We start from the raw sequence: 22318 nt of genomic DNA on the forward strand, positions 1-22318 counted from the left end.
AGAAATTGTACAGATGAAGTTTCGCTTCAATAAGTAAGCAAAGTACATAGATGCAGGAATAAATGGGGAGCCCGTGATAGCTGTAATGTCGCCGTTTTTTTTTCCGAACTTCTCCACTATCTTCCCTTATACTATCCCTACCCATCATTGATCACCAGCTACTGTTTATTGGTCAACACTAATTGATGTTAAATAAGTTGTTAAAAAACGGGTTTCAAACTGAAGTTGAAGATTATAAAGAACAACTGAAGAAACAAATTGCACTCAGCTGCACTCATATGCAAGTTATGATGCAATAGCTAGAATGATGATTGTATAAGGCCTTTCTTTTCCCAATAAATTTATGATATTTTGTGACAGTAGGTTTTCGTAACACCCACTGATCTAGCCAAATAGAGCCTCGTCTGAAAAATTTCAGCGATGATCCCAAGTATAGTCTTTGAAGAGAGCCACTCCTTCGACTCGACTCCAAAAACCTATGCCTTGAAAATCCCAAAACTGGATATTGTCATGTTTTACGCTGAAGGAAATTTCCAGGTTCTGTATTGGTTCCTTCGTAAGGCTAGCCGTAAACTCTCTGGAAGCCCTTATTTAGCAATCCATCTTCCACCATAAGGCAAAGCAATGTACATACTGCCCCGAGACCAACCGCCGATCAATGTTTAACGCAGCCAATTACTGGTCTCGAGAAGTGAACCTTCAAAAATTAGAAGCGAAGTGTATGGAGAACTCGGGAATATATATATATATATAGATGCATATAGATATAAACACGAGCAGAGCTACAACTAAAACCAACGATTCAATGTTCACAACCTTTCTCCAAATGATTTCGAGACGTTCACACAAAATACGCTTCTAGAACAATGGAACCTATTCTAGCCGCGAAAGTTTTTGTTAGCTTAAAAACGTCAATTGTTGCGATTACGTGTGCGTCACCAGCGAATAGAGCTGAAATTCTAATGGTACTGCATAGAAATCCACAATACATAAATAAAGAAATCCACAATACATAAATAATAATACATAAATAATAACATAAAGCTGACTTTCCCTTCTAGCTAAGATGCGTTTAGTTGGAACTCTTCGTTGTTTTGATGTATCCAACTATTATCCTATACTACTTTGTTCCTATTCAAATTGACTCACTAAAGATCGAATATGTAGCTTTAGTGCATATTGAATGAGTATGACGTTTATGTAGCCATCAGGAAGTGGAAATTCCAAATACTACGACGAAAAAAACCAAATTATGAGTGAAGGGGCATTATTTGTAATACAAGTGTTATTATTTAGAAATAACTCGACAATTCATTCCAGAACGAAAGGTAAAATGGACTGAAAACGAAGCGATAGCTTGTTTACAACTGGGAAAGCGGCTTCTTGGTGACAGTTAAATTTGAAGTGTGAGCAGCGGATAAACTCTGCTATATACCTGTGCAATTTATATAGCTAGTACGTGCTCAGCTTGATTGCACCTAGTATAAGCAGAACCACCGCGAGCAGGCAGCAAACAGACTCGTGGACGCGGGCCTAAGTGCGAATAATTAGCGAATGTATTAAACAACGAACTTTATGATAATGATAATAATAACACAAGAATTAATCATGATAGCACTTTGTGTAGCTAACATCCTAACAATTGGATCGTTACATACATCTTGCGGTGTAATGCAAAGGAAATTGCACTAAAGTGTTCAAACATTTGCAGCTGCATATATATATATATATATATATATATATATATATATATATATATATATATATATATATATATATAGGATTTACGGCTGCAAGTTCTTGTTGTTGTTGATTCATCTTTGCTTACTTCATTACCATGTATTAAGCCTTCTCACTTGACAACACTTTGTGAAGAAGGGACGACTACTGGATCACCAATACACTTGAAGGGAGTCTCTCCCTGCGACAGCAGTCCTAGACAACTAATTCATACGCACATATAAGCTTCTACAACCATGCTCAGAATGTTCGCAACAGAAATAACCTTTCGAGCTGAATAAAGAGCAAATAGAGGACTGATCAAGCTTTATCATACAAATGTGCTGTTTTCAACTGTTTAGAACTTAAAAAAAACAGCAAACCAACCAACAAAAACGAAACAAAACGAAGGCATAGAATACAAAAAAAACAAGGGTGGATAATGGACCGGTGCAGCATGTAAACCTAAACACTTCGATACGAATCTCAGTAATGCGCAAGACCACCTCGAAAACACCAAGCGACGTAAATACTCCACTTGGAGCGAAAATAATGACACTGAACGACAGTCTATCCGAGAAATCCGCACTTCAGATCATAAGGATTATTCCTTTTGAATATAACAGAAAAAAATTGATATTTCTAGTTCTCCCTTTTGCCCGCAGTAAACGTTCATTAAAGTTCCTTCGTACTGTTTGCACTTTTGCTACCTTTTCTACTATAACTTTTGGGGAATTGGTGATAAGAAAATTCTACTTGAACACGTATGCAACATTCAAACACAACATTCATGCATGTCAGAAAAAAACAACAGCATCATTGGTTGCAAAATTTCAGAGCACTTTCTTCTAATAGGTAGCAATGGAATGAGGTTCAACAAACTACATATACAATTCGAAAAAAAAAAGTCGAAACATTTTCTATGCTATTTGTTCCGAAAAGAAAGCTTCTCGTCAGTCGTAACAAGCGGCCAGCATCTATGATATTTCCAGATGTGCTGCATGCAGACTTAATAGCGTGACCTACGATCTTTCGACAATGTCACCGACAAAAATGCACCAAGATTTTGAAACAAAAAAATCTACTTACTTGAAACAGCGTTTATTTCTCATTCGCGCATGCATATGATGAATACGAAACCAATTCTAGGGTGAAAAATCGCAGATTGTTTCAATAAATTATGAATACCTTTCCAGTCTGATGAATGTGGCTCTAAATTCCAATTCCATAACAATGGAGAACAATGATTGCGGGACAAGCAATTTGTTGCAGAACATATTCACTATCTTATGTAAAGAATGGTAGTCTTCCCGCTTCTGTAGTCTACCTCGAAAGCCTTGAAAATCTCATGCCTGCCCACTCAATTTTACATTTATCATCTTATTATTGTTATTATTCCATGTTATTTTCGATTCATTGTTCCCTTCCTCTTTTCAATGCGGTTTTTTTTTAAACTGGAATTTCAAAGTAGAATTATGCCCATTAATTGCTACCACAGGAGTTGTTCTGTAAAGTCAGTTCACACATACCGAAGAATATCCTCAAATCTCGTGGTTTCATAATGATCTGTGTAATTTGCAGTTGCTGACCTTCTACAAACTACAACCGGTCAGTCGCAAGGCTATATAAGTGGCGCTTGTGTTGCTTAGGTTAAAGAAGTTATCTACGTTGTCGAAAAGGATAATGACTGCGACGATGATTTATTTGTACGAATTAGGCATGCTAACATTAGAGGCGACAGTCGAACCAAAGATGCAAACCAGAGAAATTGAGCACCAACGGAATGATTGAGACGAGATATCAACCACTGAATGCTGTTTATGAGACTGCAAACGACTGTTCCTAGAAATGTGCCCGTAAACCGTAGTGGAATTGCTGGAGTCGGTGTTCTCGTCAACTTATAGGACAACGGAAATCTATTCTTTCGAACTACTAAGACCAGCATCAGCTCTGACTATATTCGTTGCTTACGCTCCACTACTCCACTACCATGCTACTAAGAAGAAGAGGTCAAACTTGTCCATATACCACCTAGAAAAATTCTACAGAGAAGACCATCTGGTCTGCAAAACCATTATTGATAATTTCTACACCAATATTGACAATAGAAGAACCCTAGAGGTGCTTCGATTCGCAAGGCAGTATTTTCTAAAGCAAGAGAGGCTGGCAAGAGCATTCACTATATGACTTCTACTAGAACCGCGATGGAACAAGAACAGTATCGAAAAAGAGGATGAGGAAGGTCATACACAACTTCTCTATATAGATCTCTTTGACAGCCATGTCTCAGCACCCGAGGGAAGATGCGTATGTCATCCCAGAGGTCCTTCTCCCGATTTCCGACATGCCACCACATCGGTGAAGAATCGAAGAATCATACTTCTAATGGTCTTAACAGAATCAAGACCGAAAATCTGAGGAAACCAACAGTGCTTATCAACACTCTGGCAGAGCTTTGCACTCATTGTCTGTAAGAACGCAAGGGTCCTATGTAATGAAGGGCCAATATGATCGTGTCATTACATATACACTTGAAATAAGCAAATATGTCCAATTTGCTTATTGTCTATCATCTGCAAACCCTTCAAAACCCTTTGAAAAGGTGATCCCGAACAGGACCGAAAAGACACTAGAGTAAGAAAACCCGTGCGTACTATCAGAGTTTCGAAAAGGGTTCAGCACGATTGACCACGCACAAACCGTTTCAAAACTCATGGAAACATCGTGAGAGTTCAAGATGCCGCTGTGCCGCACTTCCCGTGACTTAGAAAAAAGCTCTTGTAGCTCTTAATTCCTCAAATAATATCTCTCTACGTCGGCAACGTGCGGTCGTCTTCTCGCTGGTCAATAAATCTACCACCGAACCACGTGGATCGATACTGGTTGAGATCCCGAGAGTGTCTGCACAAAACATATTGGTACAACTCTTTCACGCCAGAGAAGCTTTTCTTTTAGCCGTGAAGGTGAAAACTTTGGCGCCTGTTTCTACGAAATACGTTAGAACTGCTGCTGAGCAAACTTATCGATTGTCGACCGACTGCTCGTGGTTGCGGCGCGTTCCTACCTTCCAACGAGGAACGAGCGCCATTTCCAACGACTTTTTTGAGTAATTGAACGAAATCGAAGGGGTCCACGCTCATATTCGTAACCTACACCCCGAGCTCTATGTTTTTCATCAGGACTCCATACTACGTCAATTTCTGATGAGCTGCCATCGACAAACCAGCTACGAAAAGGCTAAGGATCTATAAGCTGTTAGATACGCGGAGTAACTGGAGAAAGCCAGCGATTCGAGTACCCGCTATCCCACGGGCAGCACCCGTGCACGTGGACGCACAGGGCGATCTTTACAAGGGGAGTGGCTTAGAGTACTGGCTTAGTACTTAGCAACACAATGTGATGAAGTACAGAGGAGCAAAAACACTGAGCAGCAAATGCGAACCCCCTGCGGGGAACTACGCGAATAGGGCGAGTTCACACTGCCGCCGCACACGAACCTTCTGCGGCACTTTGTAAGCACGTGCAGCATTTAAAGGCATCACCCCACGAATCTGAGGTGGTGCAGATTTCAGGTGGAGTATTCGTATACGGGATGGGAGACTACGGAGAGGGGGGTGATTCCGTCCATTTCTTCCTAATTGCCGTAAAAAACGGCTCGGAAAATGCGGCGCCGCACAAGACTGGCGCGCTCCAATCGAACCTCTTGTACAAAATGGTGCGCCAAAACAAATGAAACCGTATCTTCCGGGCTGTTTTTTACGGCAATTAGGAATAAATGGACGGAATCACCCTCCTCCCCGTAGTCTCCCATCCCGTATACGAATACTCCACCTGAAATCTGCACCACCTCAGATTCCTGGGGTGATGCCTTTAATGTTAGCCTATCTCGCTCATATGAGACTACATTCCCACAACCACGGTGCAGCTAAGGACTGTGTTACAAGTCGAGGAATAGACTGAGGTTGGAAGCGCCACAGCCAGTAGCATTTTGACCAGTATCAAAAAGACCACAAGCATTGTGCACTTTTGTAACCGGCTGCGATCGGAGTTGATGATCGCAGGGCCATGAGGCCCTACACGAGGTGAAAACCTCACTCACTCTTATTGCAATCAAGCAAAGGTCCCTCTTCAACTGGAGCGGCCCTCTGCCCAATTGCACCAGTGCTACGGTCGGTTTGAACTGACTATACCGGAACCAAGATTGTTATTGATCTTTATTCTGGCTAACGTTTCGGCGTCGTCGTCTTCTTCAAATACGTTTAAGACAGCTGCAACGGTTTCATCTGAGGCACAAAGGTGCATTGCCTCCGTAAACATGCCTAACCACATTGTTCAGTCCAATTGGTACTCAGCAAAGGTTTCTCATTCAAATCGGAGCCATGCAACTGCGCTGCGGTACCACATGATAGAAAAAACAACAAACATCCCCTTCTGCTTTCCTTTCATTTCGGATGGCATGAGCAGTGCAGTGCGAGCAAGCTTACGACAGGCGGGTCTGCAAGACTCAGTCAGAGTAGTGGACATACTACCTGCAAACCTAAAGCAACAGCTAGTCCGCAATCGTGCTTATGACAGACTTTGTGAGACACGTAACTGCATCGTTTGTTCGAATGGGAGGCAGGGTGATTGCGTGGCATCGGGGGTTATCTATCTAATCACATGTCAGTTATGTGGGGGTGAGTACATTGGCGAAACAAGAAGACCACTATGTACTCGCGTCAAGTAGCACCTAGACGGACTCGTAACATCAAAAACGTCATCCCCTTTAGGTGCTCCTCGCAGACAGTGTCATGACAACAACCCTTTCAAGATAGCTGTCACGATTCTAGCACGCGAATCAGACATTCTGGAGCGAAAAACATTGGAAGCGTTTTATATCACGGCCAAAAGTCCAATCATGAATCGTAAAGAAGAATGCATCGCTGTGTCCAACGAGCAGGCGCCATATCAAGACCTTTGCAGGTTTTGACCTACAGTGTCAGAAGCGGGAGCACTAGTTACTACTAGCGGCGCAACTCTAATAACCGGTGGTCCGTTAACATCACGATTTTGTGGCTATCAAGGTGAGCGCTATGGTGGTCTGCTTTTCTGAGGTTGCCTTCGAATAATCTGTTTGCTAAATCATATTTTGTGGGATGACGAGGCGTTTGAGAGAGCAGATTACACGTGTCTTTGATTTTTCCAGACTCTGAAGAAGGCGACGACGCCGAAACGTTAGCCAGAATAAAGATCAATAACAACCTTGGTTCCGCTCAAAAAGTAGTACACAATCAAACTCTACGATGACAAGATTCAAAGAAGGCTGAACTTGGGACTGACTATAGTGGGATGAAATGTAAGGGAGAGTGCAGTGGGCAGTAGAGTATGGAGGATAAAACGAAAACCTAGACAAAATATTATAGTCGGGTCAAAACGACATGAAGCACGGATACTTGCGTAAGCGGTTGCGCCCGAAGCGGTGCGGTGGAGGCAGCGGTTGGAATCGAATATGACAATAGCGAACTGGGGAAATAGGTGGCGGTAACGAGAATCCTTACACGATCCCAACCGCTACGTTCCACAGCGCCGCTTTGACCCAACTACACGTCATGCTATACAATAACGCGCTTAGTCCGTGTTTGTTTGTTTGTTTGTTCGTCTGTATGTCACGAAAACTCTCCATCATGATGCAAAACTCTACACCGGTGAGGTGCTGAACCATCACTGTGCACCTGATAGGCGAGCACTCTACCTTTTCACCATGTTTGCCCAAAGCTATACGGACATTGATGCTGGATTTGGTAAGGCAAATTAGTTTTTCTCATATGTTAGTGAGGATAAATAAAATTTTATGTGAATGTATACTTCCAAATTTGTAAACTAGCATGCCATACAATAACAAACTTATTGTGTCACGTGTGTGCGTCTGTGTATGGGTATGTGTCAGACAAGAAATTCTCCAAAAAGTCCAGAAACTCCAAAAAGAGAGGGAGACGGATACCATGGCGTCGGTTTGGTGCGCTGGATCCTCAACGCGGTAAAACTGGGTGAGATGGGTCCCACGGAGTCGGAATGGTGCGCCGATGCCAGAAAGCTTGAGAGTGGGGAGAGACGGGTTCCACCGCGTCGAATGGGGGCGCGGAAGCCCCAAGGTAGTACAACGGGTTTCTATGTCCCTTCGCATATCTATTTCCCATCATGCCTGCTGATGCTGCTATCATCCTTTCTCCAAAAAAAGGAAACACACGTGCGAACGGCTGATCAAATACAATGCATAGTAGCCAACAGTTTACGCGATCTGACGTAGAACGTCATTTTTATCACTACGATAGTGATATTCACGCCATTTCATGTTAGCACCTCACTCTTTGCTAATAGTTGAGAATGGAGGAAACTCATACTTTGAATAATGTTTCCAAATTGTAGAGATTTGAGAAGTATTAGATAATTAGATAATTATATACACTATAAAATATTACAATAACTAATATTGGGGCCGCTTATACGAGTCTGATTACTACCTGCACGTGGTGGCCCTGCTTTAACTAAAAGCAATCAGGCGTTCGAGAGTAAGCATTGGGAACGTACGAGCTATATAACCCCTTGGCGACAACCATTCCTTTCGTTACGCTGAACTGCAAGACACTATCGAGTGAACTCCAACAAGCTGCTCTATCCAGACTTCTGCTATATCTCTGTATGCCTTTTGCTGCACTGCAGGAAACACGCATGAGAGATCGGCCCGTCATCAGCATCGAAAATTACATCATATACTGCTGCGATGCTGATGAGAACAAAGTAGGCTGCGCGACAGCTGGGAGGAACGATTACAAGAACCTGGTGGAGGAATTTGGATCAACTTCGTCTAGAAGTCTCTGCGCCTTTCTACGACTGCGGGATCGCAAAGGACGTAAACTCTGGATCGTAAGTGCTCACGCACCTACGGAAACCGCTGAGGACAACAGTAAGGACGCCTTCTATAATGAACTCAATGCGTTGATGTCTAAAATACCAAGCCAGTAGGTGGTCATTGTCGGAATCGACGCAAATGCAAAGATGGGACTCGAACAGCAATCCGATGTGCTAGGAAAATGGTATTATGCAGCGGAGCGCACGTCGGACAACGGTGACCGTCTGGTCGACTTGTGCGAACAGACGGGCCTCATCCTCGCTTTTACGTTTAAGAGGAATCATCGACGCCATCAGCTCACGTGCCGGGTGTCAACCCTTCTAACGTCTGAAGAGCAGCGTAAGCGGAAGATGAGGACTCTTAAGCTTCACCTCAACTACGTTCTGGCGAGGAACATTCCTCAGTCCGATATCCGAAAATCTAGAGCTGTTTGGGACGTCGCGTTCGACTTTGACCACCGTCCAGCTCTTTTCAGCTTCAAGATACGGTTCCAAAAGAGAAATCGAGGAGTTCCTCTTCAACGCAAATCGACATAGCAGGCCTGAGAGACGAAGAATGCAGAACGAAATTCTGCCAACGTTCGTCTATTCATGTTAGAGTATGGACCAGGAAGAAGCTTAGCGATGCGGATTCCTTCACAAAGTGCATCCAGGATGCTGCAAGGGAAACGCTCCCGGTTCTATTGCCTTTGCATCTGCGGAAACAAAATCCACGTACGATTCTGTACGCGTCGCGCGCAGCAGTGGTGACTTCAACCAGGAAAAGTGTCTTATAGGGAAGCTGCGTCGTCAACTGCAACAAGACCGCGATAACAAGTGGACGTCAAGAGCGATGGAATTTGAAAAGGCGTTGGAAGACAAGAACCTGCGGAAAGCCTACGCTTTACTAAAACAGTACAGCGGCAAAATTAAAAGGTGTTCTCATGTCCTCAACACTGCCAGCGGAGCAGCTGTCGGTGAAGCAACCCGTCGAATTTAAAGGGGACACTTGAAGACCTTGCTGAACCAGCAAGCACCGTCAGCTCCTGAATTCGAGGACGTTCATAGGCCGACATATGCGGTTAACGAGGAGCCACCGACCGAGTCGGAGGTTCTAGTCTGTATTCAAAAAAAAGAAAATGGGAAATCTGGTGGAGACGACGGGATTAGCTCAGAAATGCTGAAATATCTTCCTCTGTCTGGGATTCGTGAGACGACAAAGATCATCTGCTCAATATGGATAGACGAAAGGATACCTGACATTCGTGTAGACACGCCATCATAATTCCTCTCTACAAGAAGTTATCCGTCACGGACCCGAGAGATTATCGAGGAATCTCTTTGCTGCGTGTTATGTACAAGGTATTAGAGCGCATTATCCTGGACCGTTAAACATCGCGAAGAAACAACGCGTGACGAGCAGGGTGGCTTTCGTCCTGACCGATCTGCGATAGACCAGGTGTTCATCGCCAAGAGAGTGATCGAAATCTGGAAGCGGTATTCGAAGCCAACGCAATTAGCGTTTCTGGACTTTGAAGCCACGTTCCTCTCTCTTCACCGAGGCCGTCTTCTCAACGCGCTCCACGCCAATGGAGTACCAGTTCGTTCGCCTGCTTGATGACATGAATCAGCGAACAACAGCTGCAGTTCGAACACCAGCCGGATGTACAACACCGTTTGAGGTGGTAACTGGAGTAAGACAAGTGGTAGTGGCAGGACCCTTCTTGTTCAATTTCACCATCGACGACATTATGCGAAGAACAGTAGATAAGCGTCCTGCCAATATCATTCTAGCACTATGAGGACACCCCTTGACCGATCTCGAGTACGCTGACGATGTTGTTATATTCGCGGAAAGCAGAACGAAACTTCAACATGTTGTCAACCTTGTATCGAAGCCGGCTGCAGCCTATAGACTACGTCTATGCGCTGATAAATGTAAGCAGATGTGGTTCTCTTCGAGACTTCGAACGGGAATCAGGGTGGGCGCACAACCGATAGAACTCGTCGATGAGTTCTGTTATCTGGGTTGGTCGCTAAAGAACAACGGCAGTTGCGAGAGAGATGTTAAGCAAAGATGCGCTAAGGCCATTTCTGCAATCAAGTCCTTAACGAAATGCCTGTGGTCGACCCCCATCACCAACGAAGTCAAGATGCGAGTCTACCTATCCGCAATTCGCCCCATCATGATGTCGGATCGGAGACTTGGGCAGCACCATCTACGGTGATGGAGAAGCTTGATTGCACGGAACGAAAGCTACTTAGACGGCCAACTACTTTGGCTACTTTTGGCCTACGGTATGCCTCAATGAAGATCTTCAAGCAGAAATTGATAAGGTATACCGGAGGATGACACGTGAAAGGTATCAACATTTTGCACCGCCATCGAAAGTGGCTTAAGCAAATCGCCTTCGCTTATTTGGTCATATATTAAGGAAACCGGCAGATCCTCTTGTTCAAGGAATTCTGAGGGGTTTGTCGGGTTCGAGCTGGAAGAAGCCACCTGGCCGAAAACAGAAGTTCTGGTCTGGGGTGGTGAAAGAGGACCTGAGGACACTCGGCGTGGATAGGCAGTTCAGGCGGGACGTAAGGTTTCGCGGAATATGGAATAGCGACGACTGGATTGATTCTGTGCAAGCTCTCGCAGAAGATCGAGAAGGTTGGGCAGAGCTGTGTTCAAGGACGACACACCTCGGCGAAGATGCGGGTAATCGCGTCAGGCAATAACATCAGCAAATTTTAGCAAAAGAGATAGGAACTTGAAGCTCCTTCTAGAAGATGAAGAACTCAATTATGTTGTTTTTATCAGTTTGAAAGTGGAATTAATACATTTTAATGACCAAAAAGCTCAGATTCTGTGCACATTGTTAGGTATGGAAGCTCACAAATAACTTTTTGCTAAGAGGACCGAGAGAAACATTTCAGGTAGTTTTTTTTTAGAGAAGACTTAGAGACTTTAGACTTTTAGAGACACTTTTCACCGAGCGAGCGAAAAACGAGATTTTGTCAATTTTTCCATCCCAGAAAAACGGAACGGCGTTTTAAAAAATCACCCATACACTCGGATAGAGAGACTGAGCCACGGATCTCCCTCATTAGAGAGATAACAACAGGTTAGTCGCGAGACTACGTGGCGCGTCTCCAGGTGACGGACAAGGGGGTAGTCGCGGACAAAAAGCGACCTTGTGCCTGCCCAAAGACGCGGACTGATTCAAGAGATGGACTCCCTGTTTCTGTTAAGCCAGAATTGACTCATGACATCCTTGTGTCCCGCACGGCGTTCCGGCCAAAAGCCTGCAATCAAGTGACTGGAAGGTGCAAGAGAGGCCTCGCCGTTTGGAGTCGCCTCCCACAAATAAGCTCCACTTGTCCAGTCTGGGAGGACAATCGTTCTCCCCCACACATCTGGGACTAGATCCTTGCAACCTGCTCATGGGTTTTAAAATGTACCCATGTCACAGTAATGGAAAAGAGTTTCCTGATTCCGGAGTAAAGCCAGGTAAGGTACCGCCAGGAAAAACGTGATTGCAGGCGTCCTGCTTTGACCTATGTTTCGGAAATCTAGGCATTTCCCGAGCAGGAAGAAAACGGGGTGAGCCTCGTTGAACGAACTAGTGAGAGAGTGATGCTAGGATTGTCCCCCTTCATACAATTGAGAGATGGGATTCGAAGTTGTCTCCTACATCAGCGATCGAAGGTTAGAGACGCCGCCGTGTTTGTCAAGGAAAATAATATAAGATGAGCTGGACACGCGATGCGCTTTAACGACATCTGTTGGACCATAGCCCTGAGCGGCTGGATTCCCCGCGATATTAAGCGCGCTAGAGGAAGACTGCTGACCCAATGGTCAGATTTCTTCACGAAGCCCTTCAAAGAAAATTATAATGCTTTTCGTGACCCACGCGAAAGGAGGAACCACTGGGCGACATTGGCACGCGATCAGGACAAATGGAAGAATTCTTGGCGACCGCTCGACCAGTTCCAAGACCAACGGGAGTCAAGATGATTAAGAGAGACTGAGAAAACCCCATGTGCAAAATTTCTCCTTTCCGGGCGGTCTGGTTCACTCAAAATTTATATGTGAGAAATTCAGAAGAAGTCAAAAAATTCTAACTTCTGTCCTATCTAAGTTCCAAAAAGACTAGGAGGGAGAAAAAAAACAGCGATATGTCCGTTTTGTAGGGCAAACTTTCTTCTCTAAAAAAATGTACCCAAAATCTGAGCTTTTGTTTTGGTCATTAATTTCCATGAAATCCACTTTCAAACTGCTGAACACTACGTATAATTAAATTTTTCGTTTTTTAGAAGTCTCTTTTGCAAAACTTGACTCAATGGGTGTCGAACCTGCGCCTTCCCATTGCCATATTGTAGAAATAAAATGTTGATTTTTCGGTTTTCTTTCGTCATTAGATTTAAGAATAAAAATAGAATAGAATAAAAGTAAAATATTTCAACGGCAATATTTCAAAACCATTTTAGCAAATTTGCTTCTTCTGCTACTAGGTTTTTCTTCGCTTCTGTCAGCTGTCAGCTACAGATTTCCACATTTGCCATTACTCCTCGGCTAATTCCCGAGTTTTCTGTTTCGAAACACATAAAACTTCCAACATATTCAATTGGCAGCAACTGAGAATCGCCGCGGGATCGTTGGAGGAAAAGAAGGACAAGAAAAGGATAAAAGAGAGGGAGTAGATTCGTGACCCATCACCACGCTCGATCTTGGCCCCAACCTTCGCCGTCTTGCGCGTAGTCGTCAATTGTACAAAAACGAATTCCAATCCACTGCACAGTGACGCTTAGTAACTTCTATTTCAGTGAAAGCTGACAACCGACACTGTTATCACGGAGACTTCTTAACTCCACAACTCCTACTAGTTTGATCGGACTTAGTACGAGGAGGCAAATAAACCAAAGACGAAGTAGGTAGGAGCTATAGGACCCGCGCACATCGCGGAGAATGGCGTGTTCGGTCCGCAAAACTAGATCAATGTCTTCCACGTTCTACTTTTCATGCCGTTGGGTTTGGATCACACTTTTTCTAGCATATTTTTGCTCGTCATTATATATATGTATGTATGTATATATATATAAAATTAGCAGTGCATGTAAAAAGTTTTTGATATCCCAAGCAAACCTTTTCCGCTTTTGCAGAGATGATTGTGAGTGGTTTGCTTTGTTTCGTGTTTTTGTTCGTTTTCGTTCTTTTAAAGTGCTTTTTGGCTTCGTTTGTTTTTTTTTTTCATTCAACAGCAAAGGCTTCTTTACTTTTTCCGCTCCTTCTATGCATTAAACCGTCCTAACAAAAATTCGTACGTTTCAGATGCCTTCACTGCTTCAACTCCTTTCTTGTAGCTTCTGATCCGCAAAAGCACACCATTTTGCGCCGCTTTACGAATACATTTAGATTTCATGAGTTCGTTAAACTCTAGCAATTTATGCAGCTTATTATTCGTCATTCTTCAAGGTCCTTCAAGCTTTAGCTTACAAGTGTCTTGAGCATCTTTAATTTTGAGTTCATCTACTAAGTCAGATATACTCCTTGCCCCTACTGATGTTTTTTCTCGTTCTTGCAATGTTAAGATATTTCACATTTTTGAGGGTTACACTATGTCCAATCTTTGGATGGACGAAGGTCAACAAGACCCATGGCAAGGTCAAGGAGCCTCCCAGGCAGGTATGAGTTGGGGGCAATTTGACTACTCCCAGCAACAAGCGCCGAATCAACATTATACCAATGGTAAATTATTGTTTTTTTTTCGCTATATTCTATATTGTTATGTACGACTTTTCAGATCAATCCTATTATCAGCACCAAAGCCACTACTCGCAATCTCAGAATTATTACGGTGGCCAAATGTTTATTCCAAATTCTGGAGTGGTTGGTGAGTGCTCATGTCCAGCTATTCTATAGTTAAGAATAGCGTGTTCCCAACGATGCTTATCTCTGGGTGCAGATCAAAGTCAAGATCGCGATTTTCAAAGCCCATCCATTTTGTCCCTTCAAGTTAAGAAACTGATTCTGAAGTTCTACTAAAACCAGGATACTGCGAAGTTGGCAGTGTTGGGCACTCTCGTGGACCATATAGAGTTTGGAGTGTAGGTCACAAGCGTGATCGCACTTCCCCGTAATCGTCTTGAGAAACGACTTGGGAAACGTATCTCATCGCCAAGCTGGGAATCTACCTATCCGCAATTCGACGCATCATGCTGTCGACAGTGGTGATGCTAGACTGCATTCAAAGGAAAATACGTATACGGATGTTTGGGTCTTACAGGCTCAAATATGGTAGGATCAGAACGACTTGAAGCACGGTGCGGCTGCGCTCGAAGCGGCACGGTGAAGAAAGCGGTTGAAATTGAGGAGGGACCATCGCGAACTGCTGCGAAGAATGGTCGAAGGGGTCTTCCTTTGGTCATAACCGCTGCGCTTCAACGCTTTGAGCGCAGCTGTTTAAGCAACTGTACCGCGGTTTATGTGGTTTCGACCTTACTATATGTTCAAGGACGATCTCTTCGGCATAGATATGAACAAGTCGCGTTAGCCTATAATATCAGCTCGCAATTTAGGTCAAGTAAGTCACTATATTCCAAACTATGTTAAAGGTCTGGTATTTCATAACAGATGCAGATATATGCTCATTAATGCAAAGGTAATGCGTCGGTGCAAAAACGGCAGTATTCCTAAGCATTATTTATGAAATTTAAAGGCATACCACGAAGTCGAGATTATGGTCCGCTCTCGCAAGCCCTCAGTTAGTTGTCTCTCAAGAGGATTCGGTGCGACAGGGCCGTTTCTCATGCCATTTTTCTATATAATTAGAGAAATCCCTAACCTCACCTATTCGTAGATAGATCCAAACGAGGACGATTATTTCAACCGCGCGGTGCAGATAGCAGTTGGAGTCGAGGAGGGACCATCGCGAACTGCAACAATGAACGGTGGTACCAGGGTCCTCAGTCACCTAACCGCTGCGCTCTACCGCACATCTTCGAGCGCAACCATTTAGCTAGCAGCTGGGCCGTGCTTCATGCTGTTTTGACACTACTATATGCTACGCTCTATTTAAGAAGATTAACTTTCTGTTCAGAAAAAAAGCCCTCAAACAGGTGTTTGGATGATGATAAGCGTTAAAAGCAAATACTGTTTGTTTTTGAACGTGTATTGTTTACAGGGAATAATACTAGGTCTCAGGAGAAAATTCAGCTTTGTGCGCCGTTGACTGTACTTTTTTTTTTAATAAAAGTCAAAAAGGATAAAGTCACTGACGAATCAATCCACATGGGATGCGCCAACGCGTTTTACTGGAATTCGTAATCGATGAGGTTTTGGAACGCGTTGTTGACCTATACAATGACTTGCGGGGGCTAGCCGATGATCGAATCAGTGTTTTTATCCTCCTAGACAAGTTTGGTACCAATATATCGACCCCGAAGGGATGAAAGGCTGTTTGCACAAGGTCGGTTTCGAACCCTCGACCGTGTACCTACAACGGACCTCTAACCGACTGCCCCATACCTGCCCTCTTTTTTTTCTAATGTTTTTGTATTTTAATGAAAGTTGTGTTTATATTATATTTGTTTCAACCTATGTATTTTCTGCTTATTTTCTTCATTTTAAATTTGTGAAAATCACTCTTGAGTCGTCCAACTCACTGCCATAACCTTCGCGAACAAATTTTCTGCGACTACTTTCTTCTACTGATCAGATCTCTAACCTCTGCCTTTCACTTTCTTCAAATGACAACCTCATTTTATTTGCTGGAAAATTTTTTTCGTAACCAAAGCATAGCACTTAATAGTTAAAACTACCACTGTCTTCCTCCATTTCTAGAATTGTTTTTGTAGTTTCTTGTGATATTTCAGATTTTAGGATCACCCTCTGGCGATGGAGAAGACTACGAGAATGAACCGCCTTTACTTGAAGAGCTTGGAATTAACTTCTCTCATATAAAAGAGAAAACATTTGCTGTTTTAAATCCTGTAGGCAGCGCGTCTGCTGAGGTGATCGAAGATCAGGACCTTGCAGGACCTCTTGTGTTTTGTTTACTCTTTGGTAAGAATTTATTTAAGATTAATTAGAACCTTAATACGAGTTGTTCTATAGGCTTCGCATTGTTGCTTCATGGTAAAATGACGTTTGGCTACATTTACGGTATTGGAGGTCTCGGATGCGTTGGAATGTTCGCACTTATGAATTTGATGGCCGGTATGTACGTTTCAAGGTTTTATTTTGCAAGTTTCCAGTTTTTTCTTGAATTGTGCAAAATCTCTGATGTTTGAGATTTTTCTTGAATGTTGTGTTGCTCCAGTCAAAAAGTTCTTTTCACTTAGAAAAAAATCCGTTGAAACCAACTAACCGACTTTCAATTTATCGTAATGTTGTCTTCATCCCTAGCAACAAAACAGTCATTTTTTGGCGAAGCCTACATGCAACTGCTATGCAAAGGGCGAGGTTGGCTATTGAAAAGACTAAGAAATAACTTGGGAAAGGATCATAGATTTCGATTTCTCAGCGTATTACTGTACTGTATGTATTACTTTAGCACTCACTATGTCTAGATCTTTCCACGGTTCCAGGAATATAAAAGTGGCAACTGTAGAGATTTTTTCCCTTTTCCCAAGTTGATTTACATCAAGGTGAATGAATTGAGCAAGTAGAAGCAGAAATGTAATCTCATATATAAGTTTATTTTCATTTAAAATATTTGCATATTCTCGCAATGCTAATCGGTTGTCTCCCAACGTCATGGTTTTCTTTCTTCAAACAACACAAAAGATTTGCTACCGTGCTTCGAAATCCACTGATATTATCCCTCTTCAAATTTGTTTCTTGCTTTTGAGATGCAATGATCTAGTAGGGAATTGTAAGCTAAATCTGAAATACCCACTGTTGCACTATAAATTGCTTGAAGGCGCAAGTCGTAGTTATTATAGTTTTCTACTAGGCCACAACTATTCCTGTTCAAACTGCAGTCGACTTAAAATGGGTTGTGAAATACTGACGCGTCTTCGATGAAGACGATGGCGAAGGAGATTTTACGCCCTCTCCTTATACTATGCAAAAAAATGCCCGAACTATTTCCCTGTTTGCTTTTTATGGTTTTTCTTTTCTTGTAATAATACGTAAATAGGACTACTCAATCTCAGCAAACTCCTGCCCCACTGGAAGCCGCTTAATTGCAGAAAAAGTGGAGCAGAAATTAGTTCCCTGCTAAGTCCTTGGTTTTCTTAGTACTACGAATACAAAAGAAGTGATTTGTGCACAATACACAAAAAATAGGACAGAAACTGAATTCATACAAACTAAGATCTTGAGAAGGAGAAGAGGCAGCCTAGGAGAAAAAATAGACAAAACTAATTGAAAAGGACTTCACTAAGATTAAACAATCTTGGTCCTGCATCAATACGCAGAAAGAAGTGAAAACCCAAAAACGCGAACAAAAAAGAGGTCTGGGAAGTTTTCTGGTAAGGGCGCGCTCTTACCGAGAATGCCCCGGCTCACCCCGTTGTGCGTAACTGGCCTAGAGAATCATTTGTGGGGGCTAGCCGATGTGTCAAGTCAGTGTTTTCATCCTCACAGACAAGTCTGGTACCAATTTATCGATTCCAGAGGGATGAAAGGTTTGGTGATTACTAGAGCGGATTGAAATCGATCGTGCAGACAACGAAAACTTTTAACGATTGCGCTACACCCCCTCCCATCGAAAAATGCTGCCAAAAATTATTAGCTGAATAGTGTCTAAAATGTAGGTGCTTTCAGTCAATTGAAGAGGGTTTCAACACTGACAACTGCAAACTTTATCAGAATGTGTAAATGCACTGTTCTTACTACTACTACAAATTTTCGTCTAGTCATCACATATGCTCTTGCTGTTAATTGATTAATAGACTAGCTATAAAATTTGAATATTCATATTCTGGTCAATTTCTAATACGATTGTTACACACAATTATACCTGCTTCTACAATAATTATATCTTGTTTTCAATACTATCATGATCATGGTCATGATCATGATATATATATATATATATATATATTATATATGTTATCATGATCATGTATATAATAATGGGTTTATTCTGTCACGTGTGTGTGTGTGTGTGTGTGTGTGTGTGTGTGTGTGTGTGTGTGTGTGTGTGTGTGTGTGTGTGTGTGTGTGTGTGTGTGTGTGTGTGTGTGTGTGTGTGTGTGTGTGTGTGTGTGTGTGTGTGTGTGTGTGTGTGTGTGTGTGTGTGTGTGTGTGTGTGTGTGTGTGTGTGTGTGTGTGTGTGTGTGTGTGTGTGTGTGTGTGTGTGTGTGTGTGTGTGTGTGATGTGTGTGTGTGTGTGTGTGTGTGTGTGTGTGTGTGTGTGTGTGTGTGTGTGTGTGTGTGTGTGTGATAAAATGTGTGTGTGTGTGTGTGTGTGTGTGTGTGTGTGTGTGTGTGTGTGTGTGGTGTGATGTGTGTGCGGGTGTGTGTGTGTGTGTGTGTGTGTGTGTGTGTGTGTGTGTGTGTGTGTGTGTGTGTGTGTGTGTGTGTTTGTGTGTGTGTGTGTGTGTGTGTGTGTGTGTGTGTGTGTGTGTGTGTGTGTGTGTGTGTGTGTGTGTGTGTGTGTGTGTGTGTGTGTGTGTGTGTGTGTGTGTGTGTGTGTGTGTGTGTGTGTGTGTGTGTGTGTGTGTGTGTGTGTGTGTGTGTGTGTGTGTGTGTGTGTGTGTGTGTGTGTGTGTGTGTGTGTGTGTGTGTGTGTGTGTGTGTGTGTGTGTGTGTGTGTGTGTGTGTGTGTGTGTGTGTGTGTGTGTGTGTGTGTGTGTGTGTGTGTGTGTGTGTGTGTGTGTGTGAGTCACGAAATTCAGAAAAGGGGGTGCGACCGGCGTCGAGTTGGTGCCTCGACGCTAGAAAGCTATAAAATGGGGTGCGATGGGTCCACCGGCGCCAGATACCTACAGAAGAGAGTACGGCGGGTCCACCGGCGTCGCACTGGCGCGCCGGCGCCAGATACCTGTAGAATAGGGTGCAGCGGGTCCACTGGCGTCAGACACTTATAGAAGGGGATGAGACGGGTCCACTGGCGTCAGGTTGGTCCAGCGGCGCCAGATACCTGTAGAATAGGGTGCAGCGGGTCCACCGGCGCCAGATACCTATAGAAGAGAGTACGGCGGGTCCACCGGCGTCGCACTGGCGCGCCGGCGCCAGATACCTGTAGAATAGGGTGCAGCGGGTCCACCGGCGCCAGATACCTGTAGAATAGGGTGCAGCGGGTCCACCGGCGCCAGATACCTATAGAAGAGAGTACGGCGGGTCCACCGGCGTCGCACTGGCGCGCCGGCGCCAGATACCTGTAGAATAGGGTGCAGCGGGTCCACCGGCGCCAGATACCTGTAGAATAGGGTGCAGCGGGTCCACCGGCGCCAGATACCTATAGAAGAGAGTACGGCGGGTCCACCGGCGTCGCACTGGCGCGCCGGCGCCAGATACCTGTAGAATAGGGTGCAGCGGGTCCACCGGCGCCAGATACCTGTAGAATAGGGTGCATCGGGTCCACCGGCGCCAGATACCTATAGAAGAGAGTACGGCGGGTCCACCGGCGTCGCACTGGCGCGCCGACGCCAGATACCTGTAGAATAGGGTGCAGCGGGTCCACCGGCGCCAGATACCTATAGAAGAGAGTACGGCGGGTCCACCGGCGCCAGATATCTATAGAGAGGGGAGGGGGGGGGGAGGGGGAGGTGGGACGAGTCCAACAGCATCGGTGGACCCGGTCATTGGTGCACAATAATTTATTGTGCTTGACGCAAAAGATAAATGGTTGCAGCCGTTTCATAGCCGTAACCACTTCGCGCTTTGCTGTTCACCTTTATGACTACTCCTCGTGCCTACTTCCTTCTTCTTTTGCCTCAAGTTTGTGGCATGCCGTCCTCAGAAAGTGGAAACACGCATGCAAACGGTTGCTTAAATAGAAGCAAGATGTTTATGTGATCTGACGTGGAACGTTATCTTTATCAGTAGGATGATGTCTTTCGCGTCATTTTATGTTAAAGCATCATTCTGTGATAACTATTGGGAGAAATCAAGGGGAATACCCATACTTCGAGTAATGCTTTCAAATTGTATCTATATTATTCTGGCATCGAAGGAGTGTTTTTAGCTGATGGTATCTCCAAATGTTGAATGGAATTGCGTTTAGAAGGAAAAATCCGTAATCTTTCGCTTTAATTTGTGATATAAAGAAGAGAAGGAAAGCGTTGTTCAAAAAACGCAAATCTAATTTTACAGGAAACACCACTACTATTAACTTTCATTGATCAGTGAAGTGGAGCGAAGCTAAAATCACCGAAAGTCTGGAGTCCGGCTTTAGCCGGACATTCAGACTGGTATCGAATAATGGATAATGCAAAAACTCCTGTAAAATCGAGTGACTTGTACGTGCTGGCTACAACTTAACGCCACGATAGCAAACCAACCCGAAACTGTCCGTCCAGTTTCAGTAATTCCAATTACTGTGAATTTCCAGCACACTATCCCCATATTTCAACTCAAACGATATGTAACTCGCATTACATTCCCTGGTTGCTTTATTATTATTTTCTAATCTTATATCGTGTTCGATTTCAGGTGACAAATCGATCTCATTCGTTTGCACTGCCTCCGTATTAGGTTACTGCTTACTCCCAATGGCACTTCTCAGCATGATTACTGCTGTTTTTTCGTTTAAAGTAAGTGACCTTTTATATAGTTAGCGTTTGTATTGAAAGGAACCGCTAAAAGGAAAAGCTGAAAGGAAGGAATATGTTTCTTTTGGGCAAAGGAAAATAATCTTTTCCATTTATTTTCACTTTATATTTCTTCCTTTTATATGTCAAACGTCAATAGACTAGAATTTTGTATTGCTAGTGATTTCAACTCAAAAGATATGCACTCGGTTAGAGGTACGTTGTAGCCACAAGGTGGAGGGTTCGAAACCGACCTTGTGCCAACCAAACATTTTATCCCTCCGGGGATAAATTGGTACCAGACTTGTGTGGGAGGATAAAAACACTGACTTGATCATCGGCTGGCCCCCGCAATTCATTGTATAGGCCAACACGCGTTCCAAAACCCCAACGATTACGAATTCTAGTAAAACGCGTTGGCGCATCCTAAGTGGATTGATACGTCAGTTACTTTATCCTTTTAATAGGCTTGAATTTTGTATTACCTGCCTTGCGTTTTTATATCTTTTGTTTTCATACATTTTGTCGTAACAACTTGTCATATCCAAATCTTTACTTTATTAAGGGTTTCTTTGTTTACTCAGTCTCGGCTCTAGCTGTGACGTGGTGCAGTTCATCTTCATCAAAACTCTTCGTGATAGCACTTAGCATGCATCATCAACGTCTCCTCGTAGCATATCCGTGTGTTTTGCTCTATTCTGTCTTTGCGTTGCTTGCTATTTTCTAATTCTTACGAACGTGATAGTTTCCGTGGTCGTCGTCAATTATGATGTGATACGGTTCAACTGACATAACATTTATTCTCGGTCTAATCGTTTTGAACTGGGAACCTCATGAAGATGGAGCTGTGTTAATATATTTTATTTATATGTTTAAAATTAATGTTTTGTTTCTCTTCTTTTGTTTGTGGGTATGATCTATTGCCTTGTTCAACTATTTGTTGTTTAGTTGCAAATTCTTTCTCAACGTGAAGAATGATATGATAAATCATTTATAAAGTAATAACTTTGGCTTTTGCAACATTAATCATAAGTGAAAT

At 43.4% G+C, this 22318-nt stretch overlaps 3 protein-coding genes across 8 annotated transcripts; all 3 read left to right on the forward strand.

The window, feature by feature from the left end:
- Positions 1-8427: 8427 nt before the first annotated feature.
- RB195_014472 (uncharacterized protein) lies at positions 8428-8721 on the forward strand (the record flags this gene model as incomplete). Its single annotated transcript, XM_064204759.1, has 1 exon — positions 8428-8721. The coding sequence occupies one exon, from the start codon at positions 8428-8430 to the stop codon at positions 8719-8721; it is 294 nt and encodes a 97-aa protein (XP_064060640.1).
- A 33-nt stretch (positions 8722-8754) lies between these two features.
- RB195_014473 (uncharacterized protein) lies at positions 8755-9871 on the forward strand (the record flags this gene model as incomplete). 3 transcript variants are annotated; one of them, XM_064204761.1, is made up of 3 exons in its annotated part: positions 8755-9067; positions 9384-9522; positions 9589-9871. In XM_064204761.1, 3 exons carry the CDS (start codon positions 8755-8757, stop codon positions 9869-9871), a joined length of 735 nt encoding a protein of 244 aa, XP_064060641.1. The 3 variants fall into 3 exon arrangements, with proteins under 3 accessions (XP_064060641.1, XP_064060642.1, XP_064060643.1); XM_064204760.1 differs by having other exon boundaries at positions 8755-8947; XM_064204762.1 differs by lacking the exon at positions 8755-9067 and adding an exon at positions 9262-9331.
- A 304-nt stretch (positions 9872-10175) lies between these two features.
- Positions 10176-22006, forward strand: RB195_014474 (uncharacterized protein; the record flags this gene model as incomplete). Of its 4 annotated transcripts, XM_064204764.1 has the most annotated exons (8): positions 10703-10923; positions 11022-11172; positions 14185-14323; positions 14379-14468; positions 16457-16639; positions 16691-16792; positions 21182-21282; positions 21845-22006. In XM_064204764.1, 8 exons carry the CDS (start codon positions 10703-10705, stop codon positions 22004-22006), a joined length of 1149 nt encoding a protein of 382 aa, XP_064060646.1. The 4 variants fall into 4 exon arrangements, with proteins under 4 accessions (XP_064060644.1, XP_064060645.1, XP_064060646.1 ...); XM_064204766.1 differs by lacking the exons at positions 10703-10923; positions 11022-11172 and adding an exon at positions 13740-13745; XM_064204765.1 differs by lacking the exons at positions 14185-14323; positions 14379-14468; positions 16457-16639; ... (1 more) ...; positions 21182-21282; positions 21845-22006 and adding exons at positions 10176-10349; positions 10413-10614 and having other exon boundaries at positions 10674-10884; positions 11022-11313.
- Positions 22007-22318: the final 312 nt, after the last annotated feature.

Source organism: Necator americanus, chromosome V (assembly GCF_031761385.1).
Source record: "Necator americanus strain Aroian chromosome V, whole genome shotgun sequence".
NCBI lineage: Eukaryota > Metazoa > Nematoda > Chromadorea > Rhabditida > Ancylostomatidae > Necator > Necator americanus.